This window comes from Chiloscyllium plagiosum, chromosome 48 (assembly GCF_004010195.1).
Source record: "Chiloscyllium plagiosum isolate BGI_BamShark_2017 chromosome 48, ASM401019v2, whole genome shotgun sequence".
NCBI lineage: Eukaryota > Metazoa > Chordata > Chondrichthyes > Orectolobiformes > Hemiscylliidae > Chiloscyllium > Chiloscyllium plagiosum.
The window spans coordinates 5,110,901-5,127,760 of record NC_057757.1 but is presented as its reverse complement, the minus strand read 5'-3'; the positions used below and the strand labels follow the sequence as shown (position 1 = coordinate 5,127,760).

The 16,860-nt window shown below is 46.5% G+C and overlaps 1 protein-coding gene across 2 annotated transcripts in view; it reads left to right on the top strand.

Moving 5' to 3' along the window:
* LOC122544340 (chloride channel protein ClC-Kb-like) overlaps nucleotides 1-16,860 on the top strand; it is a 71,459-nt gene that overhangs the window by 53,298 nt on the left and 1,301 nt on the right. For both annotated transcript variants that reach the window (XM_043683535.1, XM_043683534.1), the window contains 6 exons: nucleotides 1,230-1,263; nucleotides 5,380-5,444; nucleotides 5,854-5,922; nucleotides 7,548-7,586; nucleotides 10,145-10,249; nucleotides 14,184-14,270. In XM_043683535.1, coding sequence (XP_043539470.1) covers nucleotides 1,230-1,263; nucleotides 5,380-5,444; nucleotides 5,854-5,922; nucleotides 7,548-7,586; nucleotides 10,145-10,249; nucleotides 14,184-14,270 — 399 coding nt within the window. The remainder of the gene's footprint in view (nucleotides 1-1,229; nucleotides 1,264-5,379; nucleotides 5,445-5,853; nucleotides 5,923-7,547; nucleotides 7,587-10,144; nucleotides 10,250-14,183; nucleotides 14,271-16,860) is intronic.

The following is a 16,860-nucleotide window of genomic DNA, read 5'->3' as shown; positions in this document are numbered from 1 at the left end:
TGATGGAGTTGGTGGTAATGGAGTTGGTGGTAGTGGAGTTGGTGGTAGTGGAGTTAGTGGTGGTGGAGTTGGTGGTGATGGAGTTGGTGGTAGTGGAGTTGGGCGGTAGAGTTGGTGGTGTTGGAGTTGGTGGTGGTGGTGGGTCGGGGGTCACATGTTGAAGAGAGACAGCCTTGTCACTTCCCAAAAATGAAAGGAATAGACAAGGCTGACATTTGACCGTGCAGGGCCCGCTCTGTTTGTGGCCTCAGTTTTGTGTCATAAAAAAAGCCTCCCTGACAAAATACTGAAGGCTGTGCGTGAATTCCACTTGCCTTATTTTGGAGAGTACATTCTGTTCCACTAGGGATTCAACCCACTAATCTGAATCCAAAGAGCAGAAGATAACAGGAATAACATTATGGAAGCCACTACTCCTCCCCCATCCTCTGGTGTGTGTTAATAAGCACCCCATGCATCGCCACTCAAACAAGGTGTAACAATGGTATTGTCTGGACTGTTATCTGGACAGGGTTAGGTCCCATCACAAACCTTGGCAACAGCTCCCATCATTATCTCACCTCCTGACTCCCCAAAGGAGGTCCACCTTGGACAAGGCACAAGTCAGGCCTGTGATGGAATACTCCTCAGCTGCCTGGATGGGGGCAGCTCCAACAACACCCAAGAAGCTCAACACTACTCAGGACAAAGCAGTCTGCTAGATTGACACTAGATCCACCACCAACTCCGTCGCAGTAGTGCGTACCATCTCTGAGAAGCACTGCAGAAATTCATCTGAGCTCTCTAGACAGCACTTTCCAACCCCATGGCCACTGTCATCTGGAAGGAAAAGGGCAGCAGATAGATGTAACACCAGACCCTGCAAATTCCCCTCCAATCCATTCACCATCCTGACTTGGAAATATATCTCCCTTCCTTCAGTATCACTGAGTTAAAACCCTGAAAAAGGTTTATCCTCCCGGTAATGCAATTGTGTCTAACTAAGACAAAATTTTGTCAGGGCTGGGTGATTTTGAGTTTTGAAAAAGTAAACTTACGAAATGGAACAAATTTTGATTTAAAGGACATGGATTGACAAATTATTACATTGTTCGTAAGGGGCTGGAGACTTCACAGTCACAAATAAATTATCTGCAGTTATACCTGTGTGTTTCGTATGAGGATTTCTGTCAGTCACAAAGCTGTATCAGAACTAATTAACGTTTCTGCTAATGTTTTATTTAATTCAGAATAACTCATGTTCTGACCGAATTGGCTGTGAAGGTGAGTCATGTACATACGTATCTGTGAATGTATTTATATTCTTTCCTGGGGATATGCTTGTGCATTGTGTCTATAGACTTGGGTCCCCAGGTAATTTTGCATTTACTCCTGTATTGTATGTTCAATTTTTACATTAGGTTCTGTGCATGTGTAAATGTGTCTGCATTGCTTTCTGTGCCTGTGGGTGTATTTGTACAAGGCATGATAGTACAGTGGCCATGTTACTTGTAATTCAGAGGTGGGTGTTCAAATTCTACCATAACTTCTGGATGAGTTTACTTCACTTAATAAAAACTGCAACTGACAAGTAGTTTCAGTTAATGTTGACCATAGCAACTACTGTATTAAAAGCCTATTTGGGGTGGCTCAGTGATTAGTAGTGCTGCCTCACAGTGCCAGGGACCTGGGTTCGATTCCAGCCTTGGGTGATTGTCTGTGTGGAGTTTGCACATTTTCCCCATGTCTGTGTGGGTTTCCTCCCACAGTCACAAAGATGTGCAGATTAGGTTGATTGGTCATGCTAAATTGTTGCGTGGTGTCCAGCGATGTGCAGGCTAGGTGGGTTAACCTTGGGAAGTGCAGGGTTACAAAAATAGCAGGGTGGGTCTGGGTGGGATGCTCTTTGGAGGGTCCCGGTGGACTCGAAGGGCTGAATGGCCTGCTTCCACACTGTAGGGCTTCTATCTGCTTTACTAATGCCTTTAAGGAATCTACCACCCTTACCTGGTCTGGCTTATATATGACTCCAGACCCACAGCAATGTGGTTAACTCTTAACTGCCCTCGGGGCAATTAGGGACGGTCAATAAATGCTGGGGCCTAGCCAGTGACGCCCACATTCCATGAAGGAATTTTTAAAAACTTGGATGGGGTGGGGTGGGTATTGGGACTTATTCAATTCACATTCTATTCTCCTATCCTTTCCCATGCTCTTCCAGCCTCTCATTGCTCTCCCCAGTTACCTGCCAGTCCATCTTCTTGAAGGTTTTGATGTCAAAGATGATGTGCCAATGATTGGAACAGTTCTCTGATTCTGCTCCATTGCTGACTCTCATGGATCCAATCTGTCAATCTGTCCTTCACCTTTGCTGTCTCGCACCTCTGAAACTCCTTGGATTTTCTTCCCCACCCCCAGCACTCCCAACCCCCCCACTCCCCACATGCACCAGGGAGTGAGGACATGAAACCAACACGCCAACCAACCAATCAAAGGCACTGGAGTCAGACTGAAAGTATGCATTCAAATACGCAGAGTGGTTACAACACAGAAGGGATCCGTTTGGTGCATTGTAGTAGCGACAGCTCTCCAAATGGGCAATTCATTTAGTGCCCGTCCCCCCTCGACTGAGTCTGCCTCCATCACGCTCTCAAGCAGTACATTCCAGACCCTAACCACCCACTGTGTGTAAAGGTTTCTCCTTATCTCGCCATTGCTTCTTTTGGCAATGACCCTAAAGTGCGACCATCTCATTCCCAATCCTTCCACCAATGGGAACGGTCTCTCCCTGTCCACTCCCTGTATGATTTTGAACAGCTCTCAGCCTTCTCTAATGAAGAGAGTCCCAACTTCTCCAATCTGTCCACGTGACTGAAGTTCCCCATCCCTGGAATCAGTCTCCTCAATATTTTCTGCACTTTCTCTCATTTCCTGGCATTTCTCTTGAAATGTGATGCCCAGAACGGTACACAATACTGAGCTGAGGCTGGACTAGTGTCTTACACCAGTTCAACAGAATCTCCTTGCTTGTGAACTCTATACCTCTATTAAGGAAGCCAGGGATACAGTATGCTTTACTAACTGTGCCCTCAATTTGTCCTGACACCTTCAATGAATTATGTACGTACGCATCCAGATCCCTCTGCTCCTGCTCTCGCTTTGGAGTTGTATTCTTTATTTATCTTGTCGCTCAAAATAATGGGAAGAATTAAGCTTCTCTGCACTAAATTACATCTATCTCTCCTCCGTCCATTCCACCAACCTATCCACAAGTCATAGAATCATAGAGTTCTACAGCACAGAAACTGACCCTTCGGTCCAAATCATGCATGTTGACCATACATCCTAAATAAATTTAATCCCATTGTCAGCATTTGGCCCATATCCCTCCAAACCCTTCCTATTCATGTACCCATCCAGACCCCTTTTAAATGTAATTGTACCAGCCTCCACCACTTCCTCCAGCAGCTTGTTCCATACGCCACCTACATTCTGCTTGAAAACATTGCCCCTTAGGTCCCTTTTAAATCTTTCCCCTCCACCTTAAACCTTTATCCTCTAGCTTTGGACTTCTCTACTCTGGGGGAAAAGACCTTGGCTGTTTGCCCTATCCATGCCTCTCATGATCTTATAAACCTCTGCAAGATCATCCCTCAGCCTCTGACAGTCCAGGAAAATAGTCCCAGCCTATTTAGCTTCACCCAGCAACATCCTTGTAAATCTTTTCGGAACCCTTTTAAGTTTAACAACATCTTTCCTATAGCTGGGAGACCAGAATTGAGCACAGTATTCCAAATGCCTTTGATTATTATTAAATTTTAAAGAACAAATGATGTAGGGCCTGGTCTCTAGGGCCAATTGTTAAAGTAAAGTCACTGTAGTCTTAGAGAACTGTAGAACTGCTCTGTCATTGGACAGAGAGATGACTGGTGAGGATTTAACCTGAGGGTCACCATATCTCAGGCAAGGGGCAAGGTTGAGAAGGTGAGGCCTTTTTGGTATCCTCAGCTGGTATAGGAATTGAACCCACACAGTTAGGTTCACTCACCAGCTGTCCAGCTAACTGATGCTAACCAACCCCTGTGTAGCAACCCACTGGGCAAATTAGAACATAGAACATGGAACATGGAACATGAAACATAAAACAGTACAGGCCCTTTGGCCCATGGTGTTGTGCCGAGCATTTAATCAATCTAAGATCAACCCAACCTACACACCCCTCAATTTACTGCCGTCCATGTGCTTGTCCAGCAGTCGCTTAAATGTCCCTAATGTCCCTGACTCTACTACCACTGCTGACAGTGCATTGCACACACCCACCAATCTCTGGGTAAAGAACTTACTGCTGACATCTCCCCTAGACCTTTCCTCAATCACCTTAAAATTATGACCCCCTGTGACAGCCATTTCTGCCCTGGGGAAATGTCTCTGACTGTCTACTCTATCTACGCCTCTCATTATCTTGTACACCTCCATCGTCACTTCTCTTCCTCCTTCTCTCCAGTGTGGAAAGCCCCAGCTCACTGAACCTCTCTTCATAAGACAAGCCCTCCAATCCAGGCAGCATCCTGGTAAATCTCCTCTGCACCCTCTCTAAAGCATCTACATCCTTCCTATAATGTGGGGACCAGATCTGGACACAATATTCCAAGTGTAGTCTAACCAGGGTTTTAACCTCGTGGCTCTTAAACTTAATCCCCCTGTTAATGAAAGCCAAAACACCTTACCCCTTCATAACAACTTCTTAAGATAAAACCAGCCACAATTATTCCTGATCTCAAGACTGTGATGAGAATACCAGGACGGTGGGGGGCGGGGGGGGGGGGGCAGGGAAGCATTCAACTCCTCCAGCCTGCTCTCTCATTCAATAATCCCAGGGCTGATCTGTATTTTAGCTCAATGTATCCACCTAGCTTCTGTAACCCTTAATATCCCTTCCACCCAACTACATTCCATCAATCTCCCAGAAGGAGGTCATTCAGCCCGTTCTGTCTGAACCAGCTCTCCTGACGTGCATCTCCATTTTGATATTTTCAGCTGAGCCTCCAGCACCCACATACAGGAGGGTTAGAGGAAGCTCCCTATTCCCACTCCCTTCTGAATAACAAACTGCTTTTTGGCATCATTCCTGGTTGGCTCGGCTTAAGAGTGTTAAGATATTGCCTGTTAGTCTGAACTGCCTCAAAGGGAGGAAGTAATTTCTCTCCATCTGTCCAAGCCAATCATCCTAAATGCCTTAATTAGACGCATACTTGATCTTCAAAGCTTGAGGGAACTCAAGCCCAGTCTATGTAATCGAACCTCATTGATTAACCCTTTAAGCTTGCTGACCAGAACTGAACACAGTCCTACATTATTACAAAGGCCACCCACCCCACATTTATTGAATCTTTATTGCAGATGCCCAACCTCCAGAGACCCAGCAGTTAAACCGAGAAGACAACATCTACATTGAGAACGAAGAGGTAGGACACTAGGGGCTTTTCCTAGACCCATTCAACCAGTAACTTCAATTGTCTTCTCTGCTGAGCCTCCGGAAAGGATAGAGGGACTTCTATGGGAGTGGCCTCCTCAAGCTGTTGTTATACCGAACCCTGCTCCCGAAGGCTCAGTTAGGTAGAGCACAGGTCTTCTGCTCCGTTGGCTTTCACTGAGTTACTGGGATGGACAATCCTCTGAGACCGGTGTAAAGGGAGCTCGGAGGGTGAGTCTGCACAGAACAGAGCACACCTCAGAGATGGAAGTAACTCTCCCAATCTCCTTCTAAGCTGGGCTTCCTGACAAGAGACGGAAAGGACTCAAGGGCTATCAATATAGGGGAGAGGGGTAGTTTTTCAAAAAAAAAAATCCTCACTAGTCTTTTATCCTTGACAGGCCAAAACGATTCAAGAAAATCGCCCATCAAAATCGAGCAAGCAGAAGAGGTTTCGTTGCTACACTGTGGTAATGAGGGAGGATATTAATTCAAATGGGACTGCAGTGCAGGGAGGAAGGAGTCTTAACGTCCATCTGGCAAATCGGTCTATTTGCTGCGAGGGGCGATGACAGGGTGGTGAGGGAGGAGTGCTGCCCAGTGAGGTATGGGTAGGGCACTGGTTGGGCCACCTGCACTGCCCATTGACTCTGGCGTGGGGTCGATGCATTAAAAACACGGGAGACCAATACGCTCCATGGAGCTCCTCATACCAACCAATCAGACAAGGCTAAAGCAGGTAATTCCCTCTTGGTAGTCTTATATCTCTGAAGGGAGGATCACACTGGAAATTGAATCCCACTTCTCCTCGTGCTGTACCAAGAGTGCAAATCTTTTATTCAAACACCCAAATGGTCAATTTGTTTCTCTTTATTACAGTTAACTGGAACAACAAGAGACTTTCACCAGGCGTTTCCAGTAAACTCAAAAATAGCACATTTACTATAAGCAGAACTAGTCAAACAAGTGGCAAACTGGATGGCAGCTAAGCTACTGTGGAAATTAAACTAAACCCCTTCATTACACACACGCACACACCCATGTTCAAAGATGGAGGTGGCACAGTGGCTCAGTAGTTGGCACTGTTGCCTCACAGCGTCAGGGACCTGGGTTCGATCGGGTGACTGCCTGTGTGGAGTTTGCACATTCTTCCTGTGTTTGCGGGTGCTCCGGTTTCCTCCCACAGTCCAAACATGTGCAGGTTAGGTGAATTGGCCATGCTAAATTGCCCATAGTGTTCAGGGATGTGTAGTTTAGGTGCATTTGTCAGTGGTAAATGTAGAGTAGGGGAATGGGTCTGGGTGGGTTACTCTTTGGAGGGTTGGTGTGGACTTGTTGGGCTGAAGGGTCTGTTTTCACCCTGTAGGGATTCCATAACTCTGGAGAATGTGCAGAGAAGATTTACCAGGATGTTGCCCATCTGGAGAGATTTACCAGGATGTTGCCTGGGCTGGAGAATTTCAGTTATGAATAGAGATTGGACAGGCTGGGATTGTTTTCCTTGGAACAGAGAAGACGAGGGGTGAATGTGTTTGAGATGTATGGAATTATGAGGGGCACAGACTGGGGAGACAAGAAGGAATATTTCCCCTTGGTGGAGGGACCAACGCCCGGGGGAATGGATTTAAGATAAGGGGCAGGATGTTTAGAGGGGATATGAGGAAACATATCCCCTGGGAATGTGGGTATCTGGATCTCACTGCTTGTCATGGTGGTAAAGGCAGAAACTTTTCATAACACTTAGGAAATATTTAAATGTGCACATGCAATGCTGAGACATACAATGCTATTGGAAGTGCTTGAAAATGAAATTAGAATAGTTAGGTGATTGTTTTTGATGAGTACTTTCCAAATGTGCTCAAGATCTCTATGACTCTATGACTAATCCAGTAATGTCCAGAACTCCGTTTTCCAGTTCTCATCATACATAAATGTATGGGTTCCCAACAGCTGGGTCAATTAATTTGTCCAAACTACATGTCCCCCCCTGAAAAGCAGAGATGAGGAATCCTCTACATAGTCCTAAACTTTATATTAAATGATTGAACAATGCTCATTGTCTCAATAAATGCTTTTAATTTGACTTTTGTTCCAGGACGGAGAGGAGGTCTTGGACACGATGACCACATGGGAGGTAATGATGTTTTTGTATTCAGTAGTGAAGAAAGAGCTAACTTTTATTTACCTTTCATGTCATCACAGCATTTTCCTTTTGTTGCTGAGGCTAACTTGGCAGCAAATGTTGTACATAACAAGATCCTACAAGGATTAAGTGGGAATGAATGATGCATTTTGTCTTTGGAGGAATTTGATTAATATTGCCCAGGACAGTGGGAGGTCTCTCCCTCCAATAGAGCCAAAAGCTACATTATGCGTACACCACATGACCAAGTTAACAGGGTCCGAAAGGATCACACAGCACCCCCCCATGGCACTGTAGTGGAATGGCAGCTGAGTGCGACATGCTAAAGCCCAAGATTTCAGAGCCCCCTAACCCAGAGAGGTCAGTGGTACTGACCAAGCCAAGGTGGCCATCTAGTGGGAGAGGGACTGGACTAACATCAGCACCCATAATCTCCAGCAACAACAGGGTATGATAAACCAGGGCCAGGCATGTTATGAGTCGCCAAATATTGTGAAATTTGAATAGGGAGAGATTCTTTATGGTTAACAGACAAAGGAGTATTCCTCAATCATCTAAACTAAAGAGAATTAATACATTGGTCAATGAGAATGAAAATGTCAGTGCTCCCAAGTGAATCATTGGAGGTTAACCATTTAATAACTTCCAATTTAACCTCAGGTAGACAGACAGACCCATTTTGCCTTCTGAGAGGGTTAGTAAGGTTGTTGGGAGCTGGGTCGAAGGAGTCTCCTACACTCCCAAGCCTTAGAGCTGCATCAAGGATCTGCTTGCATCCAATCTCAGACCTCCATAGGAGCAGGAGGCCTTTCAGCCCCTCAGGCTCAGTCCTCCATTCAGTTAGACCATGGCTGTTGGGGGTTCTAGCTAACATGCCCTCTAGGCAGCACGTGCTGGGAGGCTCCATGCCCAACATTTAGGACTTTGGAGACTCCTGCAGCAACAAGAAAAATTTGAGGGAATGTTGGTCGTAGCTCCAGTTACCTGTCTTGATATTGGAACCCTGAATCTTGCTACCCAATAAAAACCGATCGGTCTCCATTTTAACAGTTTCAACAGCCTCAATGTTTTGTTTTGTGAGAGGAGAGAGTTCCAGATTCCCATTACACTTCGAGTGCTTCCTTATCCTACCCTTGAAAGACCTGGCTTCAATTTTAAGGCGATTCCCCCTCACCTCGACCTCCTCCCCCACTTGCCAAAGGAAATAACTACCTTTCTCAATAGTACTGTGGGTGTACTGGTGCAAGAGGCAGCTGATTCCAAACCAAATTCTGGTGCAGCCACCAATGCCCACATCCTGTGTCAGAATTAAACAAAAATTCTAATGAAATTGTTTAACCACCATAAATAAGTCACCCTCATACCTTTTGCATTCAAGGGAATGGAATCCTTGCATTGTTGCCCTTAGACCCAGTGCAGCTATCCTCTGAGCAGCACCCTCTCCAGGGTAAACCAATCCCTCCTGAAGGTATGGTGCCTGGAATTGAACCTCGTTCTTCCAGATTCATGATGAAGAGCTTATGCTCAAAATGTTGGCTCTCCTGCTCCTTGGCTGCTGCCTGACCAGCTGTGCTTTCTCAGCACCATACTCTTTGACCCTGATCTCCAGCATTTGCAGTCCTCACTTTCTTCCAGTTAAGGACTGACCAGAACCTTGTGCCATGGATTCTATCCCTTACATTTCAACCTGCCTGAGACAAAACTAATACTCTAACCCACTTCTACTTTCCTGTATCTGCTCAGAGGCATGTGTGGAAGCAGCTTTAATCTGTATCTAACCTCATGCGGTCCCTTTCTGGGAGTGTTTGATGGGGGACAGTGTAGAGGGAGCTTTACTCTGTATCTAATCCTGTGCTGTCCTTGTTCTGGGAGTGTTTGATGAGGGACAGTGTAGAGGGAGCTTTACTCTGTACTTAACCCTGTGCTATCCTGTTCCTGGGAGTGTTTGATGGGAAACAGTGTAGAGGGAGCTTTACTCTGTATCTAACCCTGTGCTGTCCTGTTCCTGGGAGTGTTTGATGGGAAACAGTGTAGAGGGAGCTTTACTCTGTATCTAACCCTGTGCTGTCCTGTCCTAGGAATGTTTGATGGGAAACAGTGTAGAGCTAGCTTTACTCTGTATCTCACCCCGTGCTGTCCCTGTCCTGGGAGTGTTTGATGGGAGACAGTAGAGGGAGCTTTATTCTGTATCTAACCCCGTGCTGTCCTTGTCCTAGGAGTGTTTGATGGGAGACAGTGTAGAGGGAGCTTTACTCTGTATCTAACCCTGTGCTGTCCTTGTCCTGGGAGTGTTTGATGGGAGACAGTAGAGGGAGCTTTACTCTGTATCTAGCTCCATGCTGTAGCTGTCCTGGGAGTATGGTGAAAGTGTGGAAAGGCCTTTACTCTAAGCTTTATCTAAACCATCCTATTCCTGAGTGCTGACTTCAGTGTGTTTCTGACACATTGCTGTGGTTGATTCTGATAGGCCAGCCCCTCCAGGCCCAGACTCAAAACTTGACTGTGCTTTTCTAAAACAAATGAGGTTTGATCTTCTTTTCTGGGTGCAGGTGGAGAATTGGGAATACGCTCAGCTGCAGGAGGTGCTGAAGCTGGATGAGTGTGTCATTGACCCAGCCCCGTTCAGACTCGTGGAGAAAGAAACCCTGTATGAGGTAAGAGCTCGGTCCCAAGAGTGGATTGATCTGAACCATCCCCTGCTCCTCTGATTGGCTCCCTGTTGACTGAGTGAGCAGGTAGGTTTACTGTGTCCAAGTGGAACAGGAGCCAACATGGTGCTGACCTCCATTCCCCAACCTACCTGGATGTTCAGCTCATCCACATCAGTGGGGCACACCCTTAGAAACACAGTCATGTGACCCACCTGTGCCCAAACGCCCAAGCTCCTTACTCTCCTGCCATTGGTCACCAATTTGTCCATTCCTCATGGTGCCCCAACCATTTGTTGCCTGTTAAAAGATACGACCATAAAATATAAGAGCAGAATTAGGCCATTCTGCCCTTTGAGCCTGCTCCACCACTCGATCATGGCTGCTATGTTACAACAAGATCATGCTCTGTAAGTCTTGCTTTATATCCCCAACCCCCCCACAACTTCCCAGCCAATGTCTTACATTATCTCGTAAGAGTTGATCGCCTTCGTTGACTGCTCCCATCTGTCGTATGCTGTAAGACCTGACCATTTTGTTATTCTCAGTCTGGGAGGCGTAAATGTCAAGGGTGGATCCCTTTGGGTTGTTCCCTGGGCAGACTGTCGAAGTCATTTGGCAGAACTCCTCGTCACCAAAGCTTTGCAACATGCACCAAGACATGGTTTGGCTGGTGGTGAGACGGGCATTACCTGTGAGATCCTTCACGCATGCCCAGACACTCAGTGCCACCGAGGTGGCTACAGGGGTGGGGGAAGAGACTGTCACACAAAGAGACCACGAGGAGCAGGTGAATGGTTCACTGAAAGTGGAGTCGCAGGTAGGCAGGATAATGGTTAATGCATTGAGTGTAGGAGTTGGAGGTCATGTTGCAGCTGTACATGACATTGGTTAGGCCACTTTTGGAATATGGGTCGTTCACGTATAATGCAAGTTTCATTAACCCGAGTTAGCTATAATGCGATTAACGAATTGGATAACACAAACTTTCTACTGAATGGATATAATGACTTTCTATTAGCGATCTGCTACATTGCGATTTTCTATAATGGTTTTCCACAGTGCAATTTTCTACAGTGCGAGATTACGGAGGAACGCAACTGTCGTGTTATCGCAGAACTGTGTTCAATTCTGGTCTCTCTGCTATAGGAAAGATGTTGTTAAACTTGAAAAGGTTCAGAAAGGACTTACAAGGATATTGCCAGGGTTGGAGGGTTGAGCTACAGGGAGAGCATGAATAGGCTGGGGCTGTTTTCCCTGGAGTGTCGGAGGCTGAGGGGTGACCTTATAGAGGTCATGAGGGGTGTGGATAGGGTAAATAGCCAAGGTATTTTCCCTGGGGTCGGGGAGTCCAGAACTAGAGGGGCATAGGGTGAGAGGGGAAAGGTTTAAAAGGGACATAAGGGGCAACTTTTTCATGCAGAGGGTGGTGCATGCATGGAATGAGCTGCCAAAGGAAGTGCTGAAGGCTGGTACAATTACAACATTTAAAAGGCGTCTGGATGATTATATGAGCAGGAAAGATTGAGAGGGATATGGGTCAAATGCTGGCAAATGGGACTAGATTAGTTTAGAATACCTGGTTGGCATAGATGGGTTGGACCGAAAGGTCTGTTTCCGTGCTGTACATCTCTATGGTTCTATCTCCATCTGGGATGTGTATTTGCAAAGGTCTGGAGAGAGATTTTGTTGCGATTTTGTCCTACATAGCTAGTGACGCAGAACTCTACGGGCTTTTCCCCAGGACACACATGGAGACAATCATCGACTGTGCTTTGGAGGACCATCGACTGAATGAAAAACAGTCTGTAATCTTCCTGAAACATGTGGGTCTCCAACTGCCAGAAGTTGTCTTGAACTAAGTATTACATTCTGGCAGCATCCAAGGCCAGAATCTAGATTAGAGTGGTGCTGGAAAAGCACAGCAGTTCAGGCAGCATCCGAGGAGCAGTAAAATCGACGTTTCGGGCAAAAGCCCTTCATTCCTGATGATTTTCCTGCTCCTCGGATGCTGCCTGACCTGCTGTGCTTTTCCAGCACCACTCTAATCTAGACTCTGGTTTCCAGCATCTGCAGTCATTGTTATTACCTAGTATCAAAGGCCAGGACTTTATTCTGAGGGACGAACTAAACCTTAGGATAGCCACTGCCAAAGTGTGAGAGGGAAAGGTCACTTTGAGCCCTAGTGGGCCCAAGGGGCTGGTAATGTCTGGAACCCCTCAGGCTGTGCGCTTATAGTTAAAGTACAGTTGTGCAGTTGGAACGTGGCACAATAGCATGCATTCTGCTCAACTGAGGAAAGCAGAGTTTTATTGTCTTTTCCACAATGTCCAAGTCGATATGTTTTGTAACTGCAGAAGGTACCCCTTTACCTCCTCCCTGCTCACCATCCAAGGGCCTAAACAGTCTTTCCAGGTGAAGCAGGGTTTTTCACCTGCACCTCTTCCATTCACTTGCTCGTTCCATTCACTGCACCCCATGTGGTCTACTCTATATTGGAGAAACCAAACTCAGACTGGGTGACCGCTTTGCAGAACACCTCCAGTCCAGGACCCCGACCTTCCCGTAGCCAGTCATCTTAACACAGGGTCCTGCTCACATGCTCACATGTCCGTCTTCGGCATGCTGCAGTGTTCCGGTGAGTCACAGCACAAACTGAGAGGAAAACATCTCATCTTCGGACTAGGCACTTTATAGCCTTCTGAACTTAATATTGAGTTCAACACCTTCAGATTGTGAACCCACTCCCATTCCTTCCCTTTCTTCTGGCTTTGCTTGTTGCACGCTCTGTCCTCTCTCCCCTCCCCCCCCCCCCCCCCCCACCCCAGGGGGACTACCTGTCCTTACGAGTCTTTAGACTCACCATTGTTCTGCCACTCTCACATTCCAGTCACTTAACCTGAACTATCAACACCCTTTCTCTCTCACCATTCCACCCTCTCCCCGAACTATTGCAGGAATGCTGTCCCCACCACAGTTCCCACCAGCTCTGACGAAGAGTCATCGAGGGTCGAAGCCTTAGCTTGCTCTCCCTCCATGGATGCTACCTGACCCACTGTGATCACCAGCATTTTCTGTTTTCAGTTCATATGTTTTGAGCTGTACTTATAGAAATTTCATAAATAAAGAATATTTTTACAAAAAAGAATTATTTCACAGTGTCGCTCACCGTAGGGGGCCTGGCACCCCCTTGTAAGTCTTTTTAAGTTCACTGTACAATGTCAGTGTAACTGGGGGATAAATGGGTTTTGTCTGTTAGGGTAAATATTAAGAACATAGAAACCAGGACCAGGAGTAGGCAAGTCAGTCCCTCGAGCTTGCTGTGCTGTTTAATACAGTCAAGGCTGATCTCATCTTGGCATCAATTCTATTTTCCCGCCTGCTCCCCATAATCCTTCAACCCATCACTGATTAACTTCAGGCACAGCAATGCCGACTTGCATCGATGTAGCGCCTTTAATGTTGTGAAGCTATCCTCAAGGTGCTTCACAGGGAGTGCTGTCTGCCGAAACAGGCGGGAAAGGTGGTGAAAAGCAGGAGGTTTCAACGAGAAGAGAGAGTGGGAAAAATTTTCAGAAGGAAATTTCAGCACCCAGGCAGCTGAAGGGATGGCCGTCAATGGTGGATTGATGACTGTTTGTTAGGCTAGAACTGGACAGATCTCGTTGGAGGGGGAGTGGAGATGGAAGAAATTGCAGAGGTAGCAAGGGGATTAAGTCAGGGAGGGGTAAGCCAGTCTAGGTCTGTCAGGAATGATGGATGAATGGGAGTTGATATGACAGAATGTCACAGCAGAGACATATATATTACGGGTTACATAAGATGGAAGCTACAAAAGTGTTGGAGAGACAAACATCAAAGCTCATTTCGGGTGATGGTTGAACTTTGTTTATCTGCTTTTTAAAAAAATAAATGAATAAAAGCACTCCTTTGATTTCAGTGTTACGACCTCTTCAATCTCCTGGGACTGAGGATAGCCTACGTGACGTCAACTGGAAGACTTGTTGGTGTCGTTGCTCTGAAAGAGGTAAGGGAAGGCAGCAATCTGTATCCGGCATCCCTCAGGGACTTTCCCCAGATACTGTGATTCAAGATTGTAGAGGTTCACAAAATGAAAAACCTGCACTTGTATATCGCCTCTCACAGTCTATAGAGCCCTCAGTGGGCTTTACAGCGGCCACCCATGAGGTGCTTTTGAAGCGTGTTTATTGCTGCAGTGTGTGAAACAGAGCAGGCTGTTTGTACACAGTGAGATCCCGCAGACAGCTGTGCAATATTGACAAGATAAGCCATGACTGATGCTGAACGAGAAGTACAGGATTGGCTACTTACTTGCTCTTCTTTCAAGTAGCAGCCAGGGGATTGTTTATTTACAACCATCTCAAAGACTAGGCAGGGCCCTCCATTTAATGTCATCCCAAAGGCAGGAGCAGCAACTCCAAGCCAGGACAGTCAGCCCTAATGTTGTCAAGTCATAGGGTCATACAGCACAGAAACAGACCCTTTGGCCCAACCAGTAGTCCTGATGAAGGGCTTATGCCCAAAACGTCGATTCTCCTGTTCCTTGGCTGCTACCTGACCCGTTGTGCTTTTCCAGCACCACACTCTCGATTATTCATGTACTGATCCAAAAGTATTTTAAATGAGATCCCCTACAGTGTGGAAACAGCCCTTCAGCCCAGAAAGTCCACACCGACCCTCTGAAAAGTAACCCACCCAGACCCATTCCGCTACCCTATATTTACCCTGACTAATGCACCAAACACTCTGGGCAATTTAGCATGGCCAGTTCACCTAACCTGTACATCTTTGGACCATGGAAGGAAACCGGAGCACCCGGAGGAAACCCATGCAAACACGGGGAGAATGTGCAAACTCCACACAGACAGTCACCCAAGGCTGGAATCGAACCTAGTCCCTGGCGCTGTGAGGCAGCAGTGCTAACCACTGAGCCACCGTGCCACCCCTTTTTAAATGTTGTAACTGTACCTGCATCCACCACTTCTTCTGGAAGCTCATTCCACATACAAACCACTCTCTGTGTTAAAAAAAATGTTGCCCCCATGTCCTTTTTAAATCTTTCCCTTCTCACCTTAAAATTATGCCTCCTAGTTTAGAACTCCCCCATCCGTGCTATTCATCTTATCCATGCCCCTCATGACTTTATCAACCTCTATAAGGTCACCCCTCCTATGCTCCAGTGAAAAACGTCCCAGCCTATTTTTATAACTCAGACCCTCCATTCCTGCCAATTTCCCGGTAAATCTTTTCTGAGCCCTCTCCAATTTAATAATATCCAGGGTGACCAGAACTGAGTCTCTGGATTGGGACTCAAACCTCAGTCACCTGTCTCAGAGGCAATTGTGCTACCCACTGAACGACACCATCAGGTGGAATACAGTCTGATATGGTTGCTACAACTGTGAATGTTCCTACACGGGGACCTGTGCAAAATGACCATGTCCAGTTCCATTCTCTGAATTAAATAAAAGCATGGGGGGCAATATTTACACAGTATGCCTCGATCAACCTGAGTTAACCTGCCAAACCAATTAGTACCCTTTTCTCATGCAGTAGAACTCATTGCTACTGCTGATATTTGGTATTCTTGCATCAGTCCTGATGAGTACAAGTAAAATATTTGAATCAAATCTTTGGGAGCGTAATGGAGATAGATCAAGAGTTAATGATCAGGATGGACATTCACACAGTAATTTACAAAGCAAACTAAAGGTTTGCAGACAAGGCATGGCCGGAGGTGATTGTGACTGCATCAGGGTGTATTGCAGTTAATTTAAATTACACGCAATTCCACAGCTGGCCGGATATTCTTCCACAGCACTCCCTGTGTGGAGATGCACTGGAGTGTCACACAACCTGGGATTAGACTGTCCTATCCCTGAAAATCGAACAATCGAGGTCAGTGCGAGAGGCTTCTGGAGCTCAATATTACCAGCCCATTACCAGCTGTAACATGTCAAATGGCTTTTGTTCCACCTCCTCACCAAGTTCACGTACATCATAGAACATAAATTCACAGAACCTAATCAGGTATTTAGTAACAGACCCATCCACACAAGTACTGTACCTCAGTGTTACAGAGCAACAGACCAGTCCCCACCAGTACTGTACCCCAGTGTTATACAGTGACAGACCTGTTCCCACCAGTACTGTACCCGTGTTATACAGTGACACATCTGTCCCCACCAGTACTGTACCCGTGTTAAACAGTGACAGACCTGTTCCCACCAGTACTGTACCCCAGTGTTATACAGTGACAGACCTGTTCCCACCAGTACTGTACCCCAGTGTTATACAGTGACATACCTGTCCCCACCAGTACTGTACCCCAGTGTTATACAGTGACAGGCCTGTCCCCACCAGTACTGTACCCCAGTGTTATACAGTGACAGACCTGTTCCCACCTGTACTGTACCCGTGTTATACAGTGACAGACCTGTTCCCACCAGTACTGTACCCCAGTGTTATACAGTGACAGACCTGTTCCCACCAGTACTGTACCCCAGTGTCATACAGTGACAGACCTGTCCCCACCAGTACTGTACCCCAGTGTTATACAGTGACAGACCTGTCCCCCAGTGTTATACAGTGACAGA